This window comes from Sciurus vulgaris (assembly GCF_902686455.1).
Source record: "Sciurus vulgaris genome assembly, chromosome: 14".
Lineage (NCBI taxonomy): Eukaryota > Metazoa > Chordata > Mammalia > Rodentia > Sciuridae > Sciurus > Sciurus vulgaris.
In genome coordinates, this window is record NC_136475.1 from 8,078,645 (window position 1) to 8,105,009 (window position 26,365).

General features: G+C 43.4%; 2 protein-coding genes across 2 annotated transcripts in view; both read right to left on the reverse strand.

The window, feature by feature from the left end:
- The window catches only part of ACOXL (acyl-CoA oxidase like), a 331,162-nt gene extending 329,105 nt beyond the window's left edge, over window positions 1–2,057 (reverse strand). Inside the window, exon 1 of the mRNA XM_079109525.1 lies at window positions 1,834–2,057. Coding sequence (XP_078965651.1) covers window positions 1,834–1,958 — 125 coding nt within the window. The 5' untranslated portion in view covers window positions 1,959–2,057. The remainder of the gene's footprint in view (window positions 1–1,833) is intronic.
- Window positions 2,058–22,301: 20,244 nt separating this feature from the next.
- Window positions 22,302–24,640, reverse strand: LOC306644110 (RAB6-interacting golgin-like). Its single transcript, XM_079110686.1, has one exon. The coding sequence runs from the start codon at window positions 24,338–24,340 to the stop codon at window positions 23,711–23,713; it is 630 nt and encodes a 209-aa protein (XP_078966812.1). The 5' UTR covers window positions 24,341–24,640; the 3' UTR covers window positions 22,302–23,710.
- Between the last annotated feature and the right edge of the window lie 1,725 nt (window positions 24,641–26,365).

Here is a 26,365-nt window from a genome sequence, read left to right on the forward strand (position 1 = left end):
TCCTGCATGCTAGGCAAGTGCTCTGCCACAGAGCCACAACCTGCAGCCACCAGCCCAGGGAGGGGAAGCCCCCAGTGGCAGTCACACAAAGAGTCAGCAACCAGGCTGTGCACGCCAGGCTGCCTTTCTCTTGGTCCCTGCACTGAGGTGGTACAGTTCACAAGGAAGTGCCTTCTGCTTGACTGGAATCAGTAGTCTGGATCTTTGAATTCTGTCCCATATTTTAAACCGCACTTATTTAAATTGAAAGGGCAAAGAGGCAACAGCCCAAGAACACACTGAAAGACCATGTAGAAAGGGCTTTTACACCCTTAAAAATTAAGTTCCCAAAGAACTTTCATTTGGTGGGGTTATATCTCTTGATGTTTATCCTGTTAGAAATTATAACAAAGTTTTTTAAATATTTAAATCATTTGAAAGTAACAATAGATCCATTAAGTGTGTTTTATGAAAAATAAATATTTTCCAAAGCAAAACAAAAGTAAGAAGAAGAGAAGCACTGTTCATCTTTTATAGTTCCCTTTAATGTCTGTCTTAATAGAAGACAGGTGGGGTCTCATTACCTGCTTCTAATTTAATTTTTTGGAAAACTGTGCACCCTGTAGTCAGTATCCGGAAGCTGGCACTGTCCATTAGTTCAAGAATAAAAGGGAAAAAAGCCAGGAACAAATATAAAGATAACTTTGAACTCGGCTAGCCTTCTGAAATGGTCTTGGGTACCCGGGTGGGAACACTTTGAGAACCAGTGTGGAGAGACACTCAAGGACAGCAACTCCACCCACACCTCTCACTTTCAACTCCCTGGAACTCCCAATTCCCTCCTAGGTAACCCGGTGCAGGAACCCAGATTCCTGCCAGGGACACGTGGCCTTTTACCCAAGCTATCTCCTTCCCTCAGCCCAGCACTTTCTTCAGGGACACATTTTACACACACTAACTGGTGTGAGCTAATCAGTTAGCACAGTGCCATCTTCGGTTTTTGCTGGTGCATCATAGTTACACAGTAGCGTTCACGTCACATATTCACACATGCATGGAATATAATTTGCTCCATTTCAATCCCGAGTGCCACTCTTCCCCCACATTTGTCATGCTAAAACTCGGAAGAGGCTCCAACTGGTCTTTTCAGACTGCCTGAGTCACCACACCTCCACCCGCGCCCCATAGAACACAGGAGAAAATAGAGGCCAGTGCTGAGTTCTGGTCGGGACTGGCCAATAACTGAGCCATTTCCTCCACCCATAAATGAGTTGCACCAAGCCTCCTGCCAACTTCTCAGGGCTGTGGTGGCATCAAATGACATCGTGGAACCTAAGCGCCCCCCCCCCCACACACACACACACATAACCAGGGTACACGTGCTGCTGTCCAGCTGTCCACTCTGCACGCCGTACTCCCAGGGGGTTCCAGGAGGTCCCTGGGAGTTCCCAACCCTTGACGCCCAGGCCAGGCCATCCCTGTGACCCACCCCAGCTCCATTTTCTGCCCCTTGTGCTCACCAGGGGTAGGACCCCGCGGGGCGGGGACTCAGGAAACTGAGGTTCAGAACCCTCAGGCCAATCCTTCCAGCCACTGCCCCAGCGGAGGCGGGTCACTGCGGCGCCCACCCGCTCGCCCCCACTGTCCCCTGGGAGGGAGCTCCGCAGGGAAGGCTACCTCCCTGCCGCCGGACACATCGGGGGAGGGGCCTCCTTCTCTGCAGAGGCGAGGATCGGGCCTGCCTCGCCCGAAGGCACGCTCACCCCGCCCTGGCCCGGGACGCCCCAGCAGTGCCCACGGGGATGCCCCGGGGACCGAGGGGCGCTGAAAGGGGCTGCGGTCGCCGCGCAGTACCTGTGCCGGAAGAGCGGGCAGCCGCCCAGCAGCCTGCGCAGCTCGTTCTTGAGGCTCCAGAACTCGCCGTCCAGGTAGCGGTGCAGAGAAGAGTCCCCGAGTCCCAGCTCCGGCGCCGGCTCCATCGCGCGCCCTGACCACTGACTTCGCCCGGGGATTCCTAAGAGCTCCCAGCGTGTGGGAACTGCAGGGCACGCCTCTCCGTCTCCACCTCGCCAGGCCGGTCCCCGCCCTCCTCACCTGTCCCCTCCCTCTTCACGTGACTGTTCACTCCCTCCCCTGCGCCGCCCTGTACCGACCCTCTCCTTGGGCTCAGGAGGAAGAGCTGTCCAGGGAGTCGGTGCTCCTGCGTTGTTCTCTGCTTGTCCAAGGAATCGCTCGCTAACTCTGTCCCCTTGTCCTGGGCTAGTCAGCTGTCCCTCCAGGTTTGTGGGTCACAAGAAACAAGTTTACGATGCTTAGAAGGGGTGCTGGTCGGCAGATCTGGGCACTGGAGTCCTGCAGGCCCAGAGCGGAGCCATTCCCCCCCGTGAACAGACACGATGCCGGCCACTTTGCCCGGCTATGGCCTTGCCTTAGCTCTGAGCCCAACTCAGCTGCACCTTGGATCAAATCCCTGCCACCACCAAGCCCGGTATTATGTTACTGTAATCAGGAGAGGACCCAAGTAGACAGGACCACCATCCAGGAGCCGGGAGCTACAACTTGAACACTCACCTCCTCTCCTAGGAACCTCCTTTCTGCTGTTGTCTTGGTCAGTGAGAAGTAAGTTCCAACTTAAATGGAGAATGTTCCTTCCTTTCTGCTAACTCATACACTTTGATTCTCCTTTTAAATACACAGGAAATGTTAGCTGTTCCCCTCCTTCCAAACACTACTTTGCTGATGAGGTGACCATTGTGGGCATGGCCTGCTGTCATTAGGTTAGGGGATGCCATCTGTATGAGTTTCCTTTGGCTGCTGTAACAGATTACCACAAACCAATTGCCTTAAGACAGCACAAGTATATTCTCTTACAGTTCTGAAGCCAGAAGTCCAAAATGGGTCTTCCAAGGCTGTTAAAATCAAGGGGTTGGCAGGGCTGGGTGCCTGCTGGTGACTCCAGGGGGAGCCAGTTTCCATGTCTTTTCCAGCTTCTAGGGGCCGTCTGTGTTCTTGACTCCAGGCTCCTTGTCTTTAACATGCATCATTTCAATCTCTGCGCGCATCATCCATCTTTTGTCTTTGACCTTCCCACCTCCCTCTTATAAGGACTCATTTACATAGGCCCCATCCAGGCAATCCAGGATAGCCTTCCTGTCTCAACATCCTTAACTTAATCACATCAGCAGCATCACTTTTGCCATATAAACCAACATATTTTCCGGTTCTGAGGCACTGGCTTTGGAACTGGGAAGAGCAGGTAGAATCCTATTGACCAAAGCTGCGTGGAGGGAGCTTCATACCAAGTGGCAGACATTTGACAACACTGTCACCAACTCATGGCATACCTAAAGAGCTCATGGCTCCAGGAGAAGACACTGGGAACAAGATGAACATTGCACAGTGGCCGCCATTGGCTGTGTCTGACAAGGCATTATCAGCTTTGTCACGGGCTTAGAAGAGACATCATCAGTTTGCAGGCAGGGATGGAAACTTCAGGGACTTTCAGGGTTGGAGGAGGCAACTGTTTCCAAATTTCTAGCAACAAAAGATTAAAACTGAGAAGCATATATGTAGCAATGACGGCCAATTAAATCTCCAAGACCCTCAAACTCTACACCCTCGCCCCTGTGGTAAGGACAGAGTTAAACATCTGACATCAACCTTCATTGATGGACTTTAGGATGCCCAGCAAGCCACCTCCTCACTCCCAGGCCTTGTCCATCTGAGCAGCTCCCATCTGAAGCATCACAGGCTGCTGCATCAGAGAACAATAGAGCGGGTCAGATCCCCAACTAGCTGATAAGGGACACCCAAAAGAAACAAGTGTATTCTGGCCTATCCCAGAAGAAACTCGAAGAATCTGTGCACCCAAGACTACCAATACTATCCTGTGAATCTTTTGTCATTAGCAAGGAAAATTGGTCAAATAAATGATCCAGTAGAAATCCCCAGGTTGCCTTGGCTTGACCAGCTCCCCTGGCCACTGTGTTAGTTTTGTGGGGCTGTCGTACAGATGGTGTGGTGAACAACAGAAATGTGTTTTCTCACGGACCTAGTGACCCCAAGACTGAAAAGAAAGTGTCAGCTGTGCTTTGATTCTTCTGTAGGCTCCAGGGAAGAACCCTTCCTCTCCTCTCCCAGATTCTGGTGGCTCCTGGCCATTTCCTGGCTTTAGCTCATCTCTCTGATCTCTGCCTCCATCTTCACAGACCTTTGTTCCTGCTCTCTCTGTGTCTTTAAATCTCCCTCTTCTTCTTTTTTTTTTATTTTTTCAATATTTTTTAGTAGTAGATGGACACAACACCTTTATTTTAATTACTTATTTTTATGTGGCACTGAGGATTGAACCCAGGGCCTCGTATGTGCCAGACAAGTGCTCTGCCACTGAGCCACTGAGCCACAGCCCCAGCCCTTTAAATCTCCCTCTTCTTAAAGAGACCCCAGTCTATTCTAACTTGATCACATCTGCAAAATCCCTATTTCCAAATTAGGTCACATTTTGAGATTCCTCATGGACATAAACTTTTTTGGGTAACACTAGTCAACCTAGTACACCCACCTCAAATTAATCACCAACCAACAAGGGAAGAAAACAGCCCTAATTGACTTAGACCTGTGGTTTGTTTCTGCATCAACTCTGCATCAGGGTAGTAAGCAAATTTTTTTAAGTAAGTGGCACAAACACACACCCCAACCAATAAATCCAATTTCTACAGGTAGGTCCTAGACATCAGAATTTTTTAGAAGTTGTCCTTCATCCCAGATGATTCTCAGCCAGGCTGAGACATTGATTTAGACTCTGTTTCTCAACCCTGCTGCACAATGGATTACTACGTTATCGGAGATATGTGAGATTTAAACAAGATGGATTACATAATATTATTGAGCCAGTGCTGGTTTCTGATTTTGATCATTGTACTATGGGTACTTAAATGAATGTTCTTGTTTTAAGGAGTAAATTGAAGTGTTAAAGGATAACAGGGTAAATTGCTCTAAGTGGATCAGATAAAAAAGGGGTGTGTGCACATAGAGAGAATAAAATAAAATGTGGCTTCTCTAGACTATCAGGTAAGCCAGAACTTTCTCAGTTACAAGGCAATAAAAAGCTATTTGAATTCTCTTTAGCAAAATGGAAATATATTGGCTCACAAAACTCAAGGAAGACTTGGACGTCATGATTGGGGAAGGTCAGAAAACACTGGGACCAGAGGCCTCGACTCTATGAGTCTCACTCTCCATCTCAGTTTCTGTGGCTCTGGATTTCTCTCCCTCTCCCTAAATCAGCCTGGTCCCCAAGCAGACTGAAATCCCCAGCAGGCAGAACCACGGAGGCCCACGCTTCCCCAGCCTCCCATTCCTCAGCTTTAGCCATCAGAAAGTGCCTTTGTTTTTTCCTCATTTCCAGTAACGATAATTCTAAAGGGAATTTGATTGGCTTGGCGAAGGTCAGGTGCCCTTCCTTATTACACCTGGAGAAGGGCAGCACAGGAACTATGTGAGGACCTGGCTGCCCTGCTGTGGCGGTGGGTCTGGCGGGAGGCAGGGCCCACTCCGCCACCCACCCAGCTGCCCTGCACAGCAATATCCAAAAAAGTACTCTGCTGGTAATTACCCTTTGAGGTCATCAGTAGGATATGAGAGGTCAAAGGACGACAGATAGATGTGCCAGCTTCCCTTGGCCAGGCTCAGAGATCCCTCCCTGATAAAATGCTGGAGAAACCTGGGGAGAAAGGTGGGAGTAAGAACCTGGGGAAGAGAGGAAGTCAGGGGTCCCAGGCCTCTGCTGAGGATGGACTGGTCCACGGAGGACTGGGGATGATACCTGGACTGCTCCCAGGGCCGCCTGCCGCTGGCCTTGCTCTGCGGTGCTCCTGGCCTCAGCCTCGGCAGGCAAGGCGGAGCCCTCAGCTGGGCTTGTACAGAGCCCACGGGTGGCAGCTAAGTGGCTCTTGATGTGGCATGTGCATCTGGCGGGTGGATTTCCTTTAAGCTGCACCCATCAGCAGGGTCGACTGACTCACTCGAGGGGACATGGCTCTTGGGGGCCTCTCCAACACCCTGTCCAGGGTTCACACAACTCAGTCAGGCCCTATTTCACACTGCCCTGCCCTGGGGGGCCTCGGTGAACATCATGGATGCTGCTCTTATGGAGGCCTAGGGCACCGACATTACACACTACAATCCAGGACGCGGGGTTCTGGGGTCAGGCATGGCTGTTCCCAGGGGCACTTCAGTATGAAGTAGTAGTGGAGGTCATGGAGCCATCAAATGTTAGAGTGGGGCCCCTGGGTTTGTCCAATCAGTCCTTCTTTTCAGATGAGGGTGTGGCCTCTTATGGATCATCTGACCACTGCACTGAGGTTTGAGGAGAAAAATGGGGACATTGCAGTGTCCTCCTGTTTCCCAGCAATCCCGGGTCTGAGTACTTCTGGAGTCCTAGTAAAGGTATTTTCCTAGCTCAGATTTGCCTGGCCCTTGCTTTGCCTCCTACGCAGAGCTCAGCCCCTGACAAAGCCCTTCTTTCTTACACCTCCAGGAACCCCGCAGGGCTTCCCCCACAGATGAGCACTTCTGCTGCCTGCCCCACCCCAAGGCAGGGACAACATTTGCAATGGGAAAACTGGCAGCCTTCTGCTGATTGTCCTCACTTAGGACTAGTGCTGGACAGGAATCCCGGGAGAGGGAAGGGACAGATTCCTGAGACAGGCACCATGCTCAGGAATGAGCTCCCTCCACACAGCCATGGCTTCATTATGAGATCGCCCCTGGTGGAACAGCATCTCTGCTCCCCGCGAGTGGACTCTGATGGACTCACGCCTGCCTCCATGAGGCCCACCAGGCACGAGTGGCGCCCTGCTGGGAACACGTGCTCATGCTTCTTAAAGTCCCCAGCAGGCCGGCTGGCATCAGGGGCTTCCAAGTTCCCCATCCTCAGAAACGATTAGGCTGTGCACCCCACAGAGAAGGCCCCGCAGTTCTGGGGCCAACTCCGTTTCCCACATCCCTCCTCCAAGACTGCTCCAAAGCAGAGCTTCCCAGTGTGGGGTCCACTGACCAACCCGTCGTGCTGAGGACTCTCTCTGTGTGCCATGCAGGGATCTCCAGGATCTCCTGAATGGATTTGCAGGAGGGACTCCTTTGGAAATGCTGCCGCAGAGTCCCTTCGGAACAGAAAGGACCAGAAAACTGAGAACAGACAGAACAGGTCCTCCCAAAATTCATTTAAAAATAAAGCAGAACAGTCATGACGAGATCTAGGTGTTAGGTTCTAAGAAAATTTTGTTGGTTTCATGATGGCCAGTGATGGAATAGGGGCAAGTATGATGCCAAGTTTTAGCCCAAATTAAAGATTCGAACACTTTTTAAAGCTTACAAAATCTCAGTCTCTCTCCACATTGGGACTCCTGTCCTACTTCAGCACCCTTACATAAGCAGTAAGGCAAACAAAATTACACAAAAACTTAAAAATAAGAGAATTCCAGAAAGAACAAATCACAAAAGAACACGTGCAAGGGAGCCCAGGACATGACCTGGGCAGGAGGAAGAGGCTCACCAGCACCTGCCAGAGGAAACAGGAGGGGATAAGAAGGCAGTCAAGTTGCAATGCTCACTGACCCTGGCCTGAGTAGGGACCTGCACAGATCTGATTCCCCTTGGCATTTCCCTGCAGCTGATTTTACTAGGTAGATTTTATTCCCTCCACCTAGGAAGGCCTGGGTCCCTTAGACAAGAGCAATCGAGGGCCAGGAGGCATGAAGCCACTGACGATCCTGCCGGCACATCTGAGGATTGTGGCATCCCTGACGCTCAGTGGGAGCAGCCCCCACCGGGCCCCTGTGACGCTGCACCGGGACAGGCAGGACGCATGGCGGCTGACCGCTGAGATCCACACCTCCCACACGTCCCACCACCTGGGGTAGAAAGGTATCAGAGCCCACAGCATGTCCTACGACCACATTGTGGTCAAGGTGAGCCATTTCCCACACCTGCTGCCATGTGGCAGCACCAGGCAGGTGAAGGGGCTCTGTGTCCCCAAAGGAACTCACTCTGCTGAAGAGGTAGCGAATGTCCTGGGAGATCCCTGGACTCTACTCCAGACAGATGAGGCTCGGGAACTGGCGCAGTTCTGCTGGGGAGACAGCAAGCCTGGCCCAAAGGAAATCAAGAAAGAGGCTTCCAAAAGCGTGTGAGCCCAGCCCCACCGGATCTTAGAGCTCCTAAGGGGGCCGCCAGCATTCACAGCTCATGGCTGTGGCCTGAGTCAGACACTTAAGTTCCCCAAAGTTCTGCTTACTTATCTTAAAGATTGAAGGCAAAGATGAACTACTCAGAATTGTTTTAAGGACTGAAAGAGACAATTCTTTCAAAACATTTAGCAACCATACCAGCATATAACAAGTGCTTAATAAACGTTATCCAGTATTGTCAGTGCCTTGATATAAAATGAAGGGTATTTTAAAATGAAGGGGGCTGTCTATTTCTCAGTTGCTCCAAAAAGGGACTGTGACCAAGGGAAGAAACTGAAGGGAGTCCAAAGATTTTACTAGGGTTGGGTGAAGAGGAGGAGCAAGGAGAGCATCAGGATCAAAAGTGACAGAGAAAGAAGACGGGGTGGGAGGGGTGGAGACTGGGTGTCTGATCTGGGCATAAGCAGAGCTGCCTCCAGAGGGGGAATAAGCCACAGCGCTTGCATGGTAAGGCTGGGCATTGGTCACCTACTGCTGTGAAGCGAGTTAGTCCAAACTCAGCCGCTTAAAAGACAAGTAACACCTTTTCTGTCCCACAGTTTCTGAGGTTCAGAAATTCTGTGGCAGTTCAGCTGAGTTTGGCTGGTGCCCCCCATGAGGTGGCAATAAAGACATCGGACGGGGTGGACTGGATCAGCTTCTTGTGGGGCTCACTCAGGAGGCCAGCAGGTCAATCCAGGCTGAGGCTGAAGGCCTCAGTTCCTGGCCACATGACCACTCCCTAGGACCCTTGAGTATCCTCATGATGGCAGATGGTTTCCCCACATTGAGGATCCAAGGCAGCATGGAAGAAGCCGCGGTGCCCTTTACAACCTAACTCAGAAGTCACGCTTTGCCGCTCCTTCAGGAGTCTATTGGCGACACAAGCCAGCTTGATTTAGTGTAGGAGGGGACCACACACAGGCATGAGTGACAGGAGACAGGGGTCGCGGGGGCTGTCAGGGAAGCTGGCTACCAACACAGAGATCTAGAAGAGGAGAGAGAATTAGTGAGGGTTCCCCAAGCATGGTGCTCCCGAAGTGGGAGGGCGGGACATAAACCGTCCCCAGGTACTGCCTGGACTTGGAGAGGGGGACAAGGCTGTGGTGACAGACTGCATGTGACAGATGAAGAGCTTGACTTTGTTCTTGCCACCCAGTAGAGGCCAGAAGCGGAAACCCTGTGATGGAAGCAGTCCAGCCCCAGAGCGGACGGGGGAACAGTCACAGCAGTCAGCCCCCGCAGAACAGAGAGGTGGCTTTCCCCTGGAGTGAGTCGCCTGTCCCAGGCACCAGGGCAGCGTTGCTGGCAGGGAGGCAGAGATGGCATCTGCCTGACGTGTGGTGCTGTGCCTCTCTGAAGAAGCGTCTCTAAGCATGAAGACAGCTGCACCAGGTTCAGGCTAGAGACGCAGAAGGTGGCAGACTGAGCGTCAGCGTGGCCTGAGGTGGTAGGCTTCCCCTGCCATCCCCGTCCGACACCCCGCGACCACGGAGATCCCTCTGGACTTTGGGTTCTTCCTGGCCTTCCCACTCACTTAACTCCCCCTGAAGGGACACCAGTGCGTAGGAAGCTCAGCTTTGCTACCACAAAGGAATCTGCGATATTCTGGTAAAGAACAACTGGCATGAGTCATTTGATGCCTGGTAAACTCACTGGCTAAACCTACGCAGGGACATAGATTACTTCATTTTCGGTTTTCTTGGTTTCGAAGAATATTCGTTTAGTTATTTTTGTACACTCTTCCCCTAATGCACACATAAAACTGCACAGCCGTGACTCCCTTCAGTAGGCATTCAACACTCCAGTTGCAGGTAACGTCCATCTGTAAGGAAAGCATAATGCAGTCGGCCTGTTTCACTCACTTCTAGTTTATCTGAGGATGTCTAGAGTCAAGACCTAAGCGCTAACCCTTGAAATGCTCACAAGTCACATCATTCAGTGTGCTCAGAGCACCAAAGCTAGGTGTGCTAGATAATCAGCGTCATTTAGAGTTAACCTGGCCTTTATTTTGTGCACCGACTGCCTGGTTGGAGGTCCCAGCATGATTGGTCACAAAGCAGGTTCATACCAGAGATACGCCCAAGTGATCAGCTCTGTTTAAGACTCAAGTGAGTCTCCCTGGGAAGAGACATTTGCCCATGTCTCTGTCATTTCAAAGCTGAAAAGGAAGAGTCCACATAAGCCCTGCAGAGGGGTGAAAGCCTGTGCCTTCGCCATGAGTAGGTTCCGCCTCCCATTCTGGCACTGTGTCCTTTGCAATACCCTTGGCTCAAGTGTAATATGATGGTGAGACGTGTGAGTTCTTCTAATGAATCACTAAGCATTAGGATGTTGAGTGAGTAGACATGGGACCCCAGAGCACCCCTGATATCAAAAATAAAATTCCCAATTACTTGGAGTTGAGCTCAATCCTAGATACGAGCTATTGAGTCACGTGTATCCCTCACTCTGGCTTTGCTGGTCTGAACAAACCATCATAGACACTTTTAACTCCTGAGTCTAGTACTTCCCTTTCCAATTCTATGCCTCTTCATAACAATAAGGTATATTGCTGATAGTGCTCCCTGACATTCTGGAGACATCTAAAAAGGAAAAACAACCCAATTCCACTTCCTCCCATAGTAATAAAATAAGAGGGGGCACAGACACATAGGAGCAGTTTTGCCGTATGCCATTGAGAGTAAGTTGGCATTGATTAAGGCTAAATTGTTATAAATGATGCAGACTGGCTGGAGTGGTGGAGCACATCTGCTACTCAGGAAGTTGAGGCAGGAGTAGCAGTTGAGCCTCTGAGTTCAAGGCCAGCCTGGGCAACATGGAAAGGCTCTGCCTCAAAAATAAATTAATGAGTAAAAGTAAATTTAAAAAATTTTAAATTATGTTAATTTTCATCCTCAGGGCAAACAATGAGAAAATAACTAAAAATATAGAGGAAATAAAACAACAATCAAAATGGTACCCAAGAAAACATCTAACTCAAAAGAGGGAGTTAATGGAGGAATTGAAGAATAAAAAGATATAAGAAAAAATGCAGAATTATTAGTAACTGTATTAAATATAAATATATTAAACTCTCCAATTAAAAGACAGTTATTGGCAGAATGGGTAAACATTCCCCAGTTATGTACTATCTACAAGAGACTCACTTTAGTTTCAAAGTCACAAATAAGTTGAAAATAGAAGGATAGAAAAAGACATTCCACGAGACATTTCCCCAAAGAGAACCACAGTGGCTACTGGAGTCAGGCAAAACAGACTTTAAGACAGAAATTGTTACAACACATAGAGAGGACACTCTGCATTCATAAAAGGATTGATTCATGAAGAATACATAGTAGCTATGACCACATATGTGACTAGTAACAGAGTTCCAAAAGTTATGAAGAAAAAACTAGCAGAATTGTCCATCATAAATGACTTGGAGGTTTCTGCCGTGCTGCCTTGGATGCCTCACTCTGGGGAAAGCCATCTGCCATGTCATGAGGTCATCCAAGCATCCTGGGGAGTGGTCCATGTGGGGCCTCCAGCCCACAACCAGGGTGGCTCAAGGATAGCTGGAAAGTTCAATGCCCTGCTTTCAATAATGGATGGAACAACTCAATGAAAGGCAAAAAAGAATGTAGAATCTTGAGGAACCCTCTAACCTCACTAGACCTAACAGGCATATATAGAACATTAGACCAAACAACAGCCAAATCAATGTTCTTCTTACGTGTCCATGGAAAATTCTCCAGGATAGACCACAGGTGGTCCACCAAATAAGCTCAGAAAATGTAAAACAAACGAAATCATACAAGGTGTCTTCTCCAAAATATGGAATAAAGTTAGAAACCAATAGTGGAGGAATTCTAGAAAATTCAAAGTATGTGGAAATTAAATGGCACACTCTTAAACGACTAATGGGTAAAAAAATAATAAGAAGAAGAAGAAAAGTTAGAAGATACTTTGAGAAATAAAGACACCAAACCCATGAGATTCAGTAAAAGCAGGGGGCCAAGGGAAATTAATTGTAAATGCCTACCTTAAAAGGAAGAGAGATCTAACATCAATAAACTAACCTTCAACTTTAAGAAACTAGAAAAAGAAAAGCAACTAAACCCAGCAAGCAGAAGGGCAAAAAAGACTAGAGCAGAGGTAAATGAAATAGAAGATAGGAAAAATCAGTAGAAAGAATCAATAAAACCAAAAGGTAATTCTTTGAAAAGATCAATACAATGGATGAATTTTTAACTAGACTGACAAAGTGGGTGGAGGATCAGGAATGAAAGTGAAGTTATTACTACTGTCTCTACTGAAATTAAAAGATTATAAGAGAGTTCTATGCACAATTATATGCCAACACAATAAGACTGTATGGATAATATGGACAAATTCCTAGAAAAAAACTAGCAAGGCTGACTCAAGAAAAAAACTATCAGAATAAACTTAAGCTGTAATGTTAGGTCATTTAGTTGTTGACTTTTCATTCTTTTCTGGAATGAGCTCCATGCAATGAATTTTCCTCTTAGTACCGCTTTCATAGTGTCCCAGAGATTTTGATATGTTGTATCATCGTTCTCATTGACCTCTAAAAATTTTTTTATCTCCTCCCTGATGGTTTTTGTTATCCATGTTTCATTCAATAGCATATTATTTAGTCTCCAGGTGTTGGAGTAATTTCTGGTTTTTATTTTGTCATTGATTTCTATTCTCAGTCCATTATGATCTGATAGAACACAAGGCACTACCTCTATTTTTGCATTTCCTAAGGGCTGCTTTGTGGCATAACACATGGTCTATTTTTGAGAAGGTCCCATGTGCTGCTGAGAAGAAAGTGAATCTGCTCATTGATGGATGGAATATTCTATATATGTCTATTAAGTCTAGGTTATTGATTGTGTTATTGAGTTCTATGGTTTCTTTGTTTGGGTTTTGTTTGGAAGATCTATCTAGTGGTGATAGCAGTGCATTAAAGTCACCCAGAATTATTGTGTTGTGGTCTATGTGATTCCTGAAATTGAGAAGTATTTGTTTGATGTACAGGGATGCACCATTGTTTGGGGCATAAATATTTACTATCGTTATGTCTTCCTGATTTATGTTTCCCTTAAACAGTATGAAATGTCCTTCTTTATCCCTTCTGACTAACTTTGGCTTGAAGTCCACTTTATCTGATATAAGGATGGAAACCTTCACTTTTTTACTGAGTCCATGTGCGTGGTAGGTTTTTTCCCATCCTTTCACCTTTAGTCTGTAGATGTCTTTTTCTATGAGATGAGTCTCTTGCAGGCAGCATATTGTTGGGTCTTTCTTTTTAATCCATTCTGCCAGTCTATGCCTTTTGATTGATGAGTTTAGGCCATTAACGTTCAGGGTTATTATTGAGATATGATTTTTATTCCCAGTCATTTGGCTTATTTTTGGTTTTTAAGTTGGCTTGGTTTCTCCTTTGAGTGATTTTTCTCTAAGGTAGTTCCTCCCTTTGCTGACCTCCATTGTTGTTTTTCATTTCCTCCTCATGGAATATTTTGTTGAGAACATTCTGTAGTGCAGGCTTTCTATTTGTAAATTCCTTTAACTTTTGTTTATCATGGAAGGATTTTATTTCATCTTCAAATTTGAAGGTTAGTTTTGCTGGGTATAGGATTCTTGGTTGGCAACCATGTTCTTTCAGAGCTTGAAATATGTAGTTCCAGGCCCTTCTAGCTTTTAGAGTCTGGGTTGAGAAGTCAGCTGCTATCCGTATTGGTCTCCCCCTATATGTAATCTGATGCTTTTCTCTCGTGGCATTCAAAATCCTATCTTTATTTTGAATGTTAGGCATTTTCATTATAATGTGCCTTGGTGTGGATCTGTTGTGATTCTGTGCATTTGCTGTTCTGTAAGCCTCTTGTATTTGATGTTCCATTTCATTCTTCAGGTTTGGGAAATTTTCTGATATTATTTCATTGAATAGGTTTTTCATTCCTTTGGTTTGTATCTCTGTGCCTCCCTCAATCCCAATGATTCTTAAATTTGGTCTTTTCATGATGTCCCATAGTTCTTGGAGATTCTGTTCATGATTTCTTACTATCTTCTCTGTTTGGGCAACTTTATTTTCAAGATTAAATATTTTGTCTTCATTGTCTGAGGTTCTGTCTTCCAAGTGGTCTAGTCTGTTGGTGATGCTTTCCATTGAGTTTTTTTATTTGGTTTATTGTTTCCTTCATTTCAAGGATTTTCATTTGGTTTTTTTTTTTTGTTTGTTTGTTTGTTTGTTTGTTTTGAGAATCTCTATCTCTTTGTTGAAATGATCTTTTGCTTCCTGCACTTGTTCTTTCAGCTTATTGGTATTATCATTCATTGCCTGCATTTGCTCTCTAATCTCATCCTTTGCTTAGCGAATCATCTTAATCATGTATAATCTGAAGTCCTTTTCTGACATTTCTTCTAACATACTGTCATTGGATTCTATTAATATAGAACCTAGATTTGTTTGGATCATTTTCTTCCCTTGTTTTTTCATGTTGTTCATGTATCTTCCCCTCTAGCAGTGCAGATCTGGGGTATTGCAGATTTCCCCCTATAGGCTTGTAGTGGCCCTATAAGTTTCCAAAACACTTTTTCAAGGGGAGATCAATATTAGCAGTACCCAATTCAGACACTAGGCAATCCTAGACCAAATAGCCCCTATGAGGACAATAACAAAATTGTCATAGTAAACAGAATAAGTTCAAATATTATCTTCAGTAAAACAAACAGATTTGCAATAAGGTCTGCACTTTCTAATGGAGGACAAAGAGGATGCAGAGGGATATAGAATGTGGCTGTTAATGGGATAAGAAAAGAATATACAGAAGTTCTAGATAATAGAAAGTGTGAGAGTGTAATCAAAAGAAATTGGATATTAGCATGCAAAAAAAGGGAGAAAGAGACTCTGAGGAAACAGGTCAACAGAAGGAAAAGAGTGCAAGAAAAGTAAAGAAATAAAAAAATTTTTTTCAATAAGGAGAAAAAAGAAGATCTATAGTATAACAGTCATATAGTAATGAAACCTCCCAGTGTTCAGTATCCTGATGCATGAGAGGTACCTGACAATGAGCTTCAAGCCTCCAACAGGTGTCTCAGGATGGGATTTGCCCCACCTAAAGATCGGAGCTATGGCTTCCAGGATTATCCAAGATGGCGCTCTGGCTTCCAAATGTGTTGGCAAATGGGGAGCTGCAGCTCAGGGTGTGGCCATGGTCAGCTGGAGGTCCTGGAGGCAGGATGCAGTTGTTCAGTCAGGGATCCTGGAGGTCGGGTGTGTTTGGTGTGGTTGCAGGATCCTGTAGGCCAGGTGCAATCAGTCAGTCTGGGTCCCAGTGATAGGGTGCAGTCAGTTGGTCTGGGGGTCCTGGTGGCAGGGAGCAGTTAGTTGATGTGAGGACCCCAGAGGCAGGGAGTGATCGGTCTAGCTGAGGGATCCTGGAGACGGGGTTCAGTCAATCCGGCCGGGGTCCTACGGGGCCTGGCGGTTGTCTCAAAATGGCGGCAGCCACGTGTAATGAAACCTGCAGGTACTATAACAGTGAACTTCCAGGCAACAGCAGGCAGCTGGTGCTCCACTGGCGGTCGGCAATCAGTTTGCTGACTGTTGTCTGACAATCGGGAGTGATGGGTGATGGATAGGGGTAAGGCAGGCGATGGACAGGCGAGAGGCAGGCAAATGGCAGATGATAGATGCCTGACAGTGAGCAATCTGCACTCAAAAAAGGCGTCGATATGCTGGCAGACTGCAGGTGATCACAGCAGACAAATGGGGTAAACACCAGGGGATCGATAAGCAGCCAAAAACTGCCTCACCGAGAAACAGATATCCTCTGCTTGAAACCGGAGTTACGGAGCAACAAGGAACGCAGCCTCCCTCTAGACCGCCATCTTGGATCCCAGAATAAACTTAAAAGTAAAAGGATTCAATCAATTGTTTAAAACCTTCCAATGAAGAAGCACCCAAGACCAGATTGATTCACAGTAGAATTCTACCAAACATTTAAAGAAGAATTAATATCAATCCTTAAACTCTCTCCAACATTTAGAAGAGAGTACTTCCCAACTCATTTTATGATGCCAGTATTACCCTTATACAAAGCCACACAAACAAATCAAAAATTAAACTATCAATCAAGAGCTCTTAGGAATATACAGACAAACATCTTGAACAAAATACCAGAAAACTGAATTTAGCAACATAGTAAAAAGACTATACACCAAAACCAAGTGAAATTTATCCCATGAATGCAAGGGTGATTGAATGGCAAACAACTTGTTAATGTAATACATCACTTTAATAGAATGCAGAAGATATGCATGTCATCTCAATCCATACAGAAACAACTTGACAAAAGCCCTTCGCTTTCATGATAAAAATTTAAAAATACTCGAAAAACTAGGAGAGTTTCTCAACCTGATAAAGGGGTATCTGTAATAAACAGCTATCATGACATTTAATAGTGAAAGACTGAACGCCTTTCTCCTAAAATTAGGAACAAGACAAGGAGTCTACTCTCTATTTAAAACTGTCTGGAATTTCTACTCAGAGCAATTAGGCAAGAAAAAGAAATGAAAGGCACCCAACCTGGAAAGGAAGAAGTGAAACTCAGTATTTTTAGATGACATGACTTTACATATAGGAAATATTGAAGAGTCAACCTCAAAACTATTAAGAGTCAATAATTCAGTCAAGTTGTAGGTTACATGATCAATATATAAAAATCAATCATATTTCTACACACTAGCAATGACCAATCCAGAATGAAATTAAGAATGCAATTCTGTTTACAATAGCACCAAAAAGAATATACTTAGAAATAAAATTTAACTAAGGAACAAGACTTACTTACTGAAAACTACAAAATATTGTTGAAAAAAATTAAAGACCTAAATATAAAGATAGCCCATGATCTTGTTTGGAGACTTAGTATTGTTAAGATGGGAATATTCCTCAAATTGATGTATATGTTCAATGAAGTCACTATCAAAACAGTGACTGTTTGTTTGTTGGAGAAATGGACAAGCTGATTCAAAATTCATGTGGTATTGGAAGAGAACCAAAATAGCCAAAGAACAAAGTTGGAAGACTTACAACCTGATCTCAAAATCTACTCCAAAGCTACAGTAATCAAAACAGTGTGGTATTGGCATAAAGATAGACATGGAGATCAGTAGAATGAGAGTCTAGAAATAAGTCCACATATTGTGGTTAACTGATTTTCAACAGGGAAATTGAATTGGGAAAGATGAATCTTTCAACAAATCCACTCCCTAGAAAAACCCCACTCCTGGGACTAATGTCAGAAGCTCAGACTAACAGATTGCACATATGTGTCCGAAGTTGACAGCAATCTCCAAACAAGTCATCAGAAACTAAAGGAGTGAAGTTGAAGATGACCAAGGAGTAGGTTGCTCCCCATCCAAACGTGCATCAGGGCCCAGCATGAGGAATCCAGAGAAGGGTATCTGGAAAGTGTGGCAGCTGCAAGCTCTCTGCAGGGACCAGAACTCCAAATCAAAGACTAGGGTAGGATTCTGGGCTCAGAAAGGTAGTCTTCTAAGAGTAAAACAGGGCTCCATGCCTGTGCTTCACATCAAATGAAGACCAAAGTAGGAGTCCAGTTCTGAATTTTGTGCCATTGGGAGAAAAGTAACTTGACTCTGCATATCGTACCAGTGGCTCCAGTTCAGATAAGCAACAAGGCTAATTCACTCTGAGAGCAGAAACACTTGGGAAGTCATGTGCAGGGATCACCCAGATCACATTGAAAATACTGTTTCTCCATGTGAGCTGTTGGTCTTCATGCCGACCTAACACATCCCGTCTGGCCAGGGCACCACTGAGCTGTGAGCCCTGTTCTGTCGATGGGGCTCAGCGGAACCTTCTCATCTTGCTCCCCAGATGCTTCAGGCCAGGTTTTGCCTCTTTTCTGGTCCCTGTTTCCCTCCCATCTTGCACAATTGAAGCTTTATCCCTCATTTCATAGTCTCAGCTCTGGCAAGCTCTTTGACTTGGATCCTCTCCTCCAGCTCAGTTCGCACCATGTATTTCCTGAATTAAGTAAAGGCAGAGATGTGGGGGACAGCAACAGGTCCAGACATAGAGGTGTGTGGGGAGGCAGAGGATAAGAGTCTCTTCCATAACAGCCACTCTCCTAGTTTAGGGTTCCCAGCTGTATTTACGAAGAGGGAAACATTCAAGGAAGGGTGATGAAACTAGAGAAATACCCCACCATGTATGAGTTTTCTTTATTATTTGGGCTGCTCTGCAAACCTCAGGGCAGTTGAGCATAATGGATACAGTGAGTGGGTTCTGGTTGTCTCGTCTCCAATTCTTCCCGAGGAGGTGCTGGTGCTGAGGTAGTTCAAGTAGTTATTCTGTGATCCCTGCTGCCAAAGCCAAGCTGGGATCTTCTCTTACTTGCTTTGGGAACTCTATTGCCACTGTCTTCTCCGACCCACCCCTACTTTCTTTGCTCTTCTTCTGGCTTCTTTTTAATGCTGCATTTACTCAGAAAGTTTTATAAGTGTTGAAAATTTCCACTTTCCCTCCCTTATTTCTACATCCTTCTTTACACACCTCTGTCCTCTTCCAAGTAAACCAACTATTTACAAAACTAAGAATAACACCCTTTCTTATCTCTATCTCTTTTATATAAATGTGGAAATATGTGGGAGCAGGATGGGTAGGCTAGTTGTTGCTTGCTTGTTGTTGATAGACGTTGATAGTACTTTCCGAAAGAATGGTAATAATTGTCAACTCACTGGAAAGGAACCATTTGAGAGGACCATTTTCCCCACCCTAGTTTTGCAGGACTCAGACTGATGGGGCTCAATAAAAATGGACTACACCAAAATGGCTAGCTCATTAGGAGCTCACAGAAAACCCTAAAAAGCATCAAGAATGGTATTTAAACCAACACATACCAAAGTTACCTTGGGAATAAAGCATTATTTATAAGAACTCATCCCTGACCTCTTGTATTTGTAGACAAGATTATATTCATTCCATTCTTGTAGGCAGCTGACTGAACTCATAAATTTAAAAGTTTAAACAAAGCTCTACTTATCTAGAGTTTTAAAAAATTTATCACAATTGTTATTTTGAAAGGGAACCCTCCTCCTCTACCACATTCTATTTTAGACATTTCAAGTGAAACAAAGGGAAAAATGAATAATACATTCAGTACAAGAGCTATTCATGTGATGATAATAAAAACAAGTCAGTATTGTACAGTTGCATTAATTGGTACAAACGGACCTGGTTGGGGATGGAGTGGGGTGGGATGGAGGTACCCCCAGTGACTCATGTGCATATAAAACAAAGTCAGACTAGGTTCTGAAACTCTTGTCTATCAAAGACACTAGGAACCATGTTAGGTTTATTGGGTCATTGCCACAAGGGAGACAGCTTGCAAAGGAGATCATATCTCCTGAAGAAAGTGTTAGACGGACTTAGAAGATTTGAGCTTGTCTCTGAAAAAAAAAAAAATACCAACCAAGAATCCAATATCTAGCAAAATTAAGCTTCAGATTTCAAGATGAAATGAAAGTCTTCCATGATAAACAAAAATTAAAAGAATTTGCAACCAGAAAGCCTGCACTTCAGAATATTCTCAACAAAATATTCCGTGAAGATGAAATTAAAAAAAAAAAAAAAGTGAAAACCAGCCAAGGGAGGAACTACATTAAAGGAATAGTCAATCAAAGAGAAACTCATTCAAATTAAAAACTAGAAATCAACCAAAATGACTGGGAACACATTTCATATCTCAATAATAACCTTGACCACTAATGGCCTCAACTCATCCATAAAAAGACAGAGCTGGTAGATTGGATTAAAAAATAAGACCCAACAATATGCTGTCTCCAAGAGACTCACCTCATAGGCAAAAACATCCACACACTGAAGATAAATGGATGGGAAAAAAACATATCACTCACGTGGATTGCATAAACTACCAGGGGTTTCTATCCTCCAAAATAGACTAAGTTATGTAAGCTGTATAATGCTAATTATACAATTGTAAGATTACCTTAATACATTTTTAGCATCCATTGATTTTTTTCTTGCTTTTTTTCTTGATGAGACTTGTGAGATTTTTAACAAGTTTTAGCTGTATTATTTCTTTTCAATTTCACACATTTCTGCTCCTACTCTTTATTTTTTTCTTCCTACTGCATAATTTGAAAATAATTTGATTGTTAATCTAGCTTCTTTTTTTATTTATTTACTTATTTTTTATTGTAAACAAATGGGATACATGTTGTTTCTGTTTGTACATGGAGTAACAGCATACCATTTGCATATTCATATATTTACATAGAGTAATGATGTTTGATTCATTCCGTTATTTTTCCCCTTCCCCCCCACCCCTACCACCTCTCTTTTCTCTCTATACAGTCCCTCCTTCCTCCATTCTTGCCCCCCTCCCACCCCCCATTACGTGTCATCATCCACTTATCAGTGAGATCATTCGTCTTTTGGATATTTTAGATTGGCTTATCTCACTTAGCATGATATTCTCCAATTTCATCCATTTGCCTGCAAATGCCAAAATTTTATTATTCTTTATGGCTGAGTAATATTCCATTGTATATATATATATATATATATATATATATATATATATATATATATATACCATACCACAGTTTCTTTATCCATTCATCAATTGAAGGGCATCTAGGTTGGTTCCATAGTCTGGCTATTGTGAATTGAGCCGCTATGAACAATGATGTGGCTATATCTCTGTAGTATGCTGATTTTAAGTCCTTTGGGTATAGGCCGAGGAGTGGGATAGCTGGGTCAAATGGTAGGTCCATTCCAAGTTTTCTAAGGAATCTCCACACTGCTTTCCAGAGTGGCTGCACTAATTTGCAGTCCCACCAGCAATGTATGAGTGTACCTTTTTCCCCACATCCTCTCCAACACCTGTTGTTGCTTGTATTCTTGATAATCACCATTCTAATTGGGGTGAGATGGAATCTTAGTGTAGTTTTGATTTGCATTTCTCTTATTACTAAAGATGGTGAACATTTTTTAATATGTTTGTTGATTCCTTGTAGATCTTCTTCTGTGAAGTGTCTGTTCATTTCCTTAGTCCATTTGTTGATTGGATTATTTGTATTCTTGGTGTAGAGTTTTTTGAGTTCTTTATATATTCTGGAGATTAGTGCTCTATCTGAAGTATGAGTGGCAAAGATTTTCTCCCACTCTGTAGGCTCTCTCTTTGCATTGCTGATAGTTTCCTTTGCTAAGAGAAAGCTATTTAGTTTGAATCTATCCCAGTTATTGATTCTTGCTTTTATTTCTTGTGCTATGGGAGTCCTGTTAAGGAAGTCTGATCCTAAGCCAACAAGGTGAAGATTTGGACCTACTTTTTCTTCTATAAGATGCAGGGTCTCTGGTCTGATTTCAAGGTCCTTGATCCATTGTGAGTTGAGTTTTGTGCAGGGTGAGAGATAGGGGTTTAGTTTCATTCTGTTGCATATGGATTTCCAGTTTTCCCAGCACCATTTGTTGAAGAGGCTATCTTTTCTCCATTGCATATTTTTGGCACCTTTGTCTAGTATGAGAAAATTGTATTTATTTGGGTTTGTGTCCGTGTCTTCTATTCTGTACCATTGATCTATCTGTCTATTTTGGTGCCAATACCATGCTGTTTTTGTTACTATTGCTTTGTAATATAGTTGAAGTTCTGGTATTGTGATACCCCCTGTTTCATTCTTCCTGCTAAGGATTGCTTTAGCTATTCTGGGTTTCTTATTCTTCCAGATGAATTTCATGATTGCTTGCTCTATTTCTGTGAGGTACGTCATTGGGATTTTAATTGGAATTGCACTGAATCTGTATAGCACTTTTGGTAGTATGGTCATTTTGACAATATTAATTCTGCCTATCCAAGAACATGGGAGATCTTTCCATCTTCTTTTTTTTTTTTTAAACAATATTACAGAACTTTATTTGTTAATAAATTCTCATACAAAAGTGGATGACTGTATCTACTAGGAGATCCCAAATGCATCACTGACACACCCCGCCCCAACAGTCATCTTTTGAAACTCGTGTTTTTAGGGTAAATGAAAAGTCATACTATAAATACATCAGACTGATTTACTCCTTAAAAAAATAAGACTGTCTTGGGCAATGAAGCTTTCAGTTTTTATGTATGATATCCATAAATAAAAACATAGGTCCTATATAAATGCTTCTGTTGAGAGAGGTCAGTAATGAAAATTATACTATTAACTAAATTACATGCAAGTACAAATATCACCCAAACTACCAAAAGATAATACCCTCAACCAAACCCACTTAAAAATAGTATGTTCCAACTTTCCAAGAAACTATTATAGATAACATATTCTTTCTTATCTTTTTATAGTCGTTCCTGTTCTAAAAACTTAAGATGAAATTATTTTTATTTTGGGGAATTTCTGATAAATAGATCATAATTTAATGTAATACTCAGATTTCATGACAAAGCTACAATATTTATATACATCTTCACATATAGCACAATGTAGTGGTCAAGTATTAGCAACAGGTAATTAACAAAGTATTAAAGTAATAAAATGCTTTATGCCAGATAATTTATATTCAACATACAAAACATACATTTACAAGTAACATTAGAAAGAAAATACATCAATTTTTTGAAAAATCAAAAATAGCAGTAAGATCTTCCATATTATTTTCAGCCTTATGTTAGAAATGTTTTCACTGTCTAAATTAACCTGATCAATTTGTTATTTAAAAAGAGAATACATTAAAAGTAAAGTTACACATACATAGGACTTTTATATACATATATGTGTGTGTATCAACTAACAAAAATTCAGATGGTAAACTAAAACCATTTAAAGGCCAATTAAAGACAAAAGTAATGTTGCCTGAAGTGGTTTTGTTCTTTATATAAAACTACTCTTCATAGCATGCACTATACTATAGCACATACTATGTAGTTTGGTATATAAACTACTATTTCCAAGTTGAATTTTACAACTCTAGTAAGATCAGGAAGACCTGATCTTCCACTCTTTACGCATTAATTTTTGTGTCTTTAATTGATTACATTCCATTTTCAACACTTCTCCCAGGAGAAGTTAAATGAGTGTCATTAGGTAATAAGTGTCATTTTTAATTTACTTTCTGTATTTACTTGGTCTAAAATTACTCTAACCATGTATTTTTTCTTCTACCCTTTTCTTCTTTTTGTGGTGCTGGGGCTTGAGTCAAGGGTCTCATGCTCTTCATCCTTTAAGACACTTATTTAACCCAGTAGTAAGGGTTAAAGGAACAACTGGTTGAAATCGGGGTGAAATATGCCCCTGCTATAAGACGATCATCATTTGGGACTCTGCAATGGCCAAACATGTTACCCTACTAAAATTAATCACAGATTCAAAAATTAAGTTTTAAAGAGGCCCTTTTAAGAGACCAGGGCATAATCTATTGCAGAGAATATACCTCACTGAATGTCATATTAGCTAAAAAGAACACTGGCCCTTCATGTGGCCAGAGCAGCTGGCACATCATTGACCCCTTGGTTTGGGCAGTCTGGACTCACATGGGGGAAGCTGCTAGAACTTTCACGCTGTTTGTCTACCTCCAGGGAAGCAGACTGCTCCTGTGGCTTTTTGTCCTCTTTGGCACTCTCCTCAGCAGACTGACGTGGCCTCTCTCCAAGGGCCTCATGCTTCCCTGCTTCTGCTTCCTGTTCACGAAGCAGTCTTTCCACCTCTACCTCGAGTTCCAAGGTCTCCTCATCAGCTTGCACATCCAGCTGCTTCATCAGCTCCTCCAACTTCTTGGCTTTCCGAAGCTCGTTCTGCTGTATGATTGTGCAAAGGTGCTCAGTGAGTTGCTCCTTTATCTCAGTCTTCCGCTGCAGATCTAGCTTTGCTGTAATGTACTCAGCTTCGGCCCTGTCAAATCGCTTCTGTGCATATGAACAGTCCAGGCTGGCCTGATCGATCCGGTTCCTGAGGATTCCAATGTCAGCAGATACCATGTCATCTAAAGCCTGCAACTCCTTCTGGATCCGCTTTAATTTCATGGTCTCTGCCTGAGTTCTTTTAGATCTTTCTGCAATTGCTTTAGCCAAAAGAGCTTTCTTACGTTTATTTTTTTCTTCCATTAGTCGCTGTTCCTGTTGGAGGACTTCCCAGCGAGATTTTCCTTGCAATTCCACTTTCTTTTTCTCCAATTTGCAATCTGGCTTTGGCGGTAGGAGCTCGACTTTCCTGTGACCAGCATGGGAATTCTCAAGTCCTGCTTCCCTTCCCTGACTTTTAATACCCTGTGGTTTTCCATCACCAGCAGGAGAGGGGACTGTAAGAGGACTAGGAAGAGTAGGGGGGGAGAATGTGGTTCTTGAGTGATAAGTCTCTGTTTTGGAGCAGAAAGTAGCTGCTCCGGAGGTGATGAGCCTGGTCCATCTTGAAGTCCAAGTTTCTGGCTCTGCTCTAGAAGGGCTTTTTCTCCTGAAGTTATTGTCGAGTTTCCTTCCCAGGGAGACGGCGTGGTGGTTCAAATGGATCTTTTCAAAGACAGAAGCACTATGCAGGGTGTGGTAGCACACATTTTAATTCCAGTTACCTTTGTTCTGCTTCAGCCTCCTCAGCTCCTCCTCGGAGAAGCCCGCCCAGCCCTGCGCCATCGCCCGGCGCCGGCAGACCGAGCGCGCCCCGCTCGCAGCGCCCGATCTTTCCATCTTCTAAGGTCTTCCTCAATTTCTTTCTTCAATGTTTTGTAGTTTTCATCATAGAGATCTTTATCTCTTTGGTTAGATGGATGCCCAAGTATTTTATTTTTTTTGAGGCTCTTGCAAATGGAGTTGTTTTCCTCATTTCCCTTTCAGCTGTTTCGTCGCTTGCATATAAAAATGCTGTAGATTTATGCGTGTTGATTTTATAGCCTGGTATTTTGGTGAATTCATTGATGAGGTCTAGAAGTTTTCTGGAGGAGGTTTTCGGATCCTCTAAACATAGAATCACGTCATCCGCAAATAGTGACAGCTTAAGTTCCTCTTTTCCTATTCGTATCCCTTTAATTTCTTTAGTCTGCCTAATTGCTCTGGCTAGAGTTTCGAGGACAATGTTGAATAGAAGTGGTGAAAGGGGACATCCCTGTCTTGTTCCCATTTTTAAAGGGAATGGTTTCAGTTTTTCTCCATTAAGAATGATGTTGGCCATGGGTTTAGCATAAATAGCCTTTACAATGTTCAGGTATGTTCCTACTATCCCTATTTTTTCTAGTGTTTTGAGCATGAAAGGGGTGTTGTATTTTGTCGAACGCTTTTTCTGCGTCAATTGAAATAACCATATGATTCTTATCCTTAAGTCTATTGACATGATGGATTACGTTTATTGATTTACGGATGTTAAACCATCCTTGCATTCCAGGGATGAACCCCACTTGATCGTGGTGCACAATTTTCTTAATATGTTTTTGGATACAGTTTGCCAATATTTTGTTAAGGATCTTAGCATTTATATTCATCAAGGATATTGATCTAAAATTTTCTTTCCTTGATATGTCTTTTCCTGGTTTGGATATGAGGGTGATATTAGCCTCATAGAATGAGTTGGGTAGGGTACCCTCCTTTTCTATTTCCTGGAATACTTTGAGAAGTATTGGAATGAGTTCTTCTTTGAAGGTCTTGTGGAACTCAGCTGAGAATCCGTCTGGTCCTGGGCTTTTCTTGGATGGTAGATTTTTAATGGCTTCTTCTGTTTCATTGCTTGATATTGATCTGTTTAAATCGTGTACGTCCTCCTGGTTCAGTTTGGGAGGAGCATATGTCTCCAGAAATTTGTCAGTGTCTTCGGTACTTTCTATTTTGTTGGAATACAGATTCTCAAAGTAGCTTCTCATTATGTTCTGTGTCTCAGTGGTATCTGTCGTCTGCATCATGTATTTTAGTAATTTGAGTCTTCTCTCTCCTCCTCTTTGTTAGTGTGGCTAAGGGTTTGTCTATTTTGTTTACTTTCTCAAAGAACCAACTTTTTGTTATGTCAATTTTTTGAATAGTTTCTTTTGTTTCAATTTCATTGATTTCAGCTCTGATTTTAATTATTTCCTGTCTTCTACTACTTTTGCTGTCATTCTGTTCTTCTTTTTCTAGGGCTTTGTGCTGTAATGTTAGGTCATTTAGTTGTTG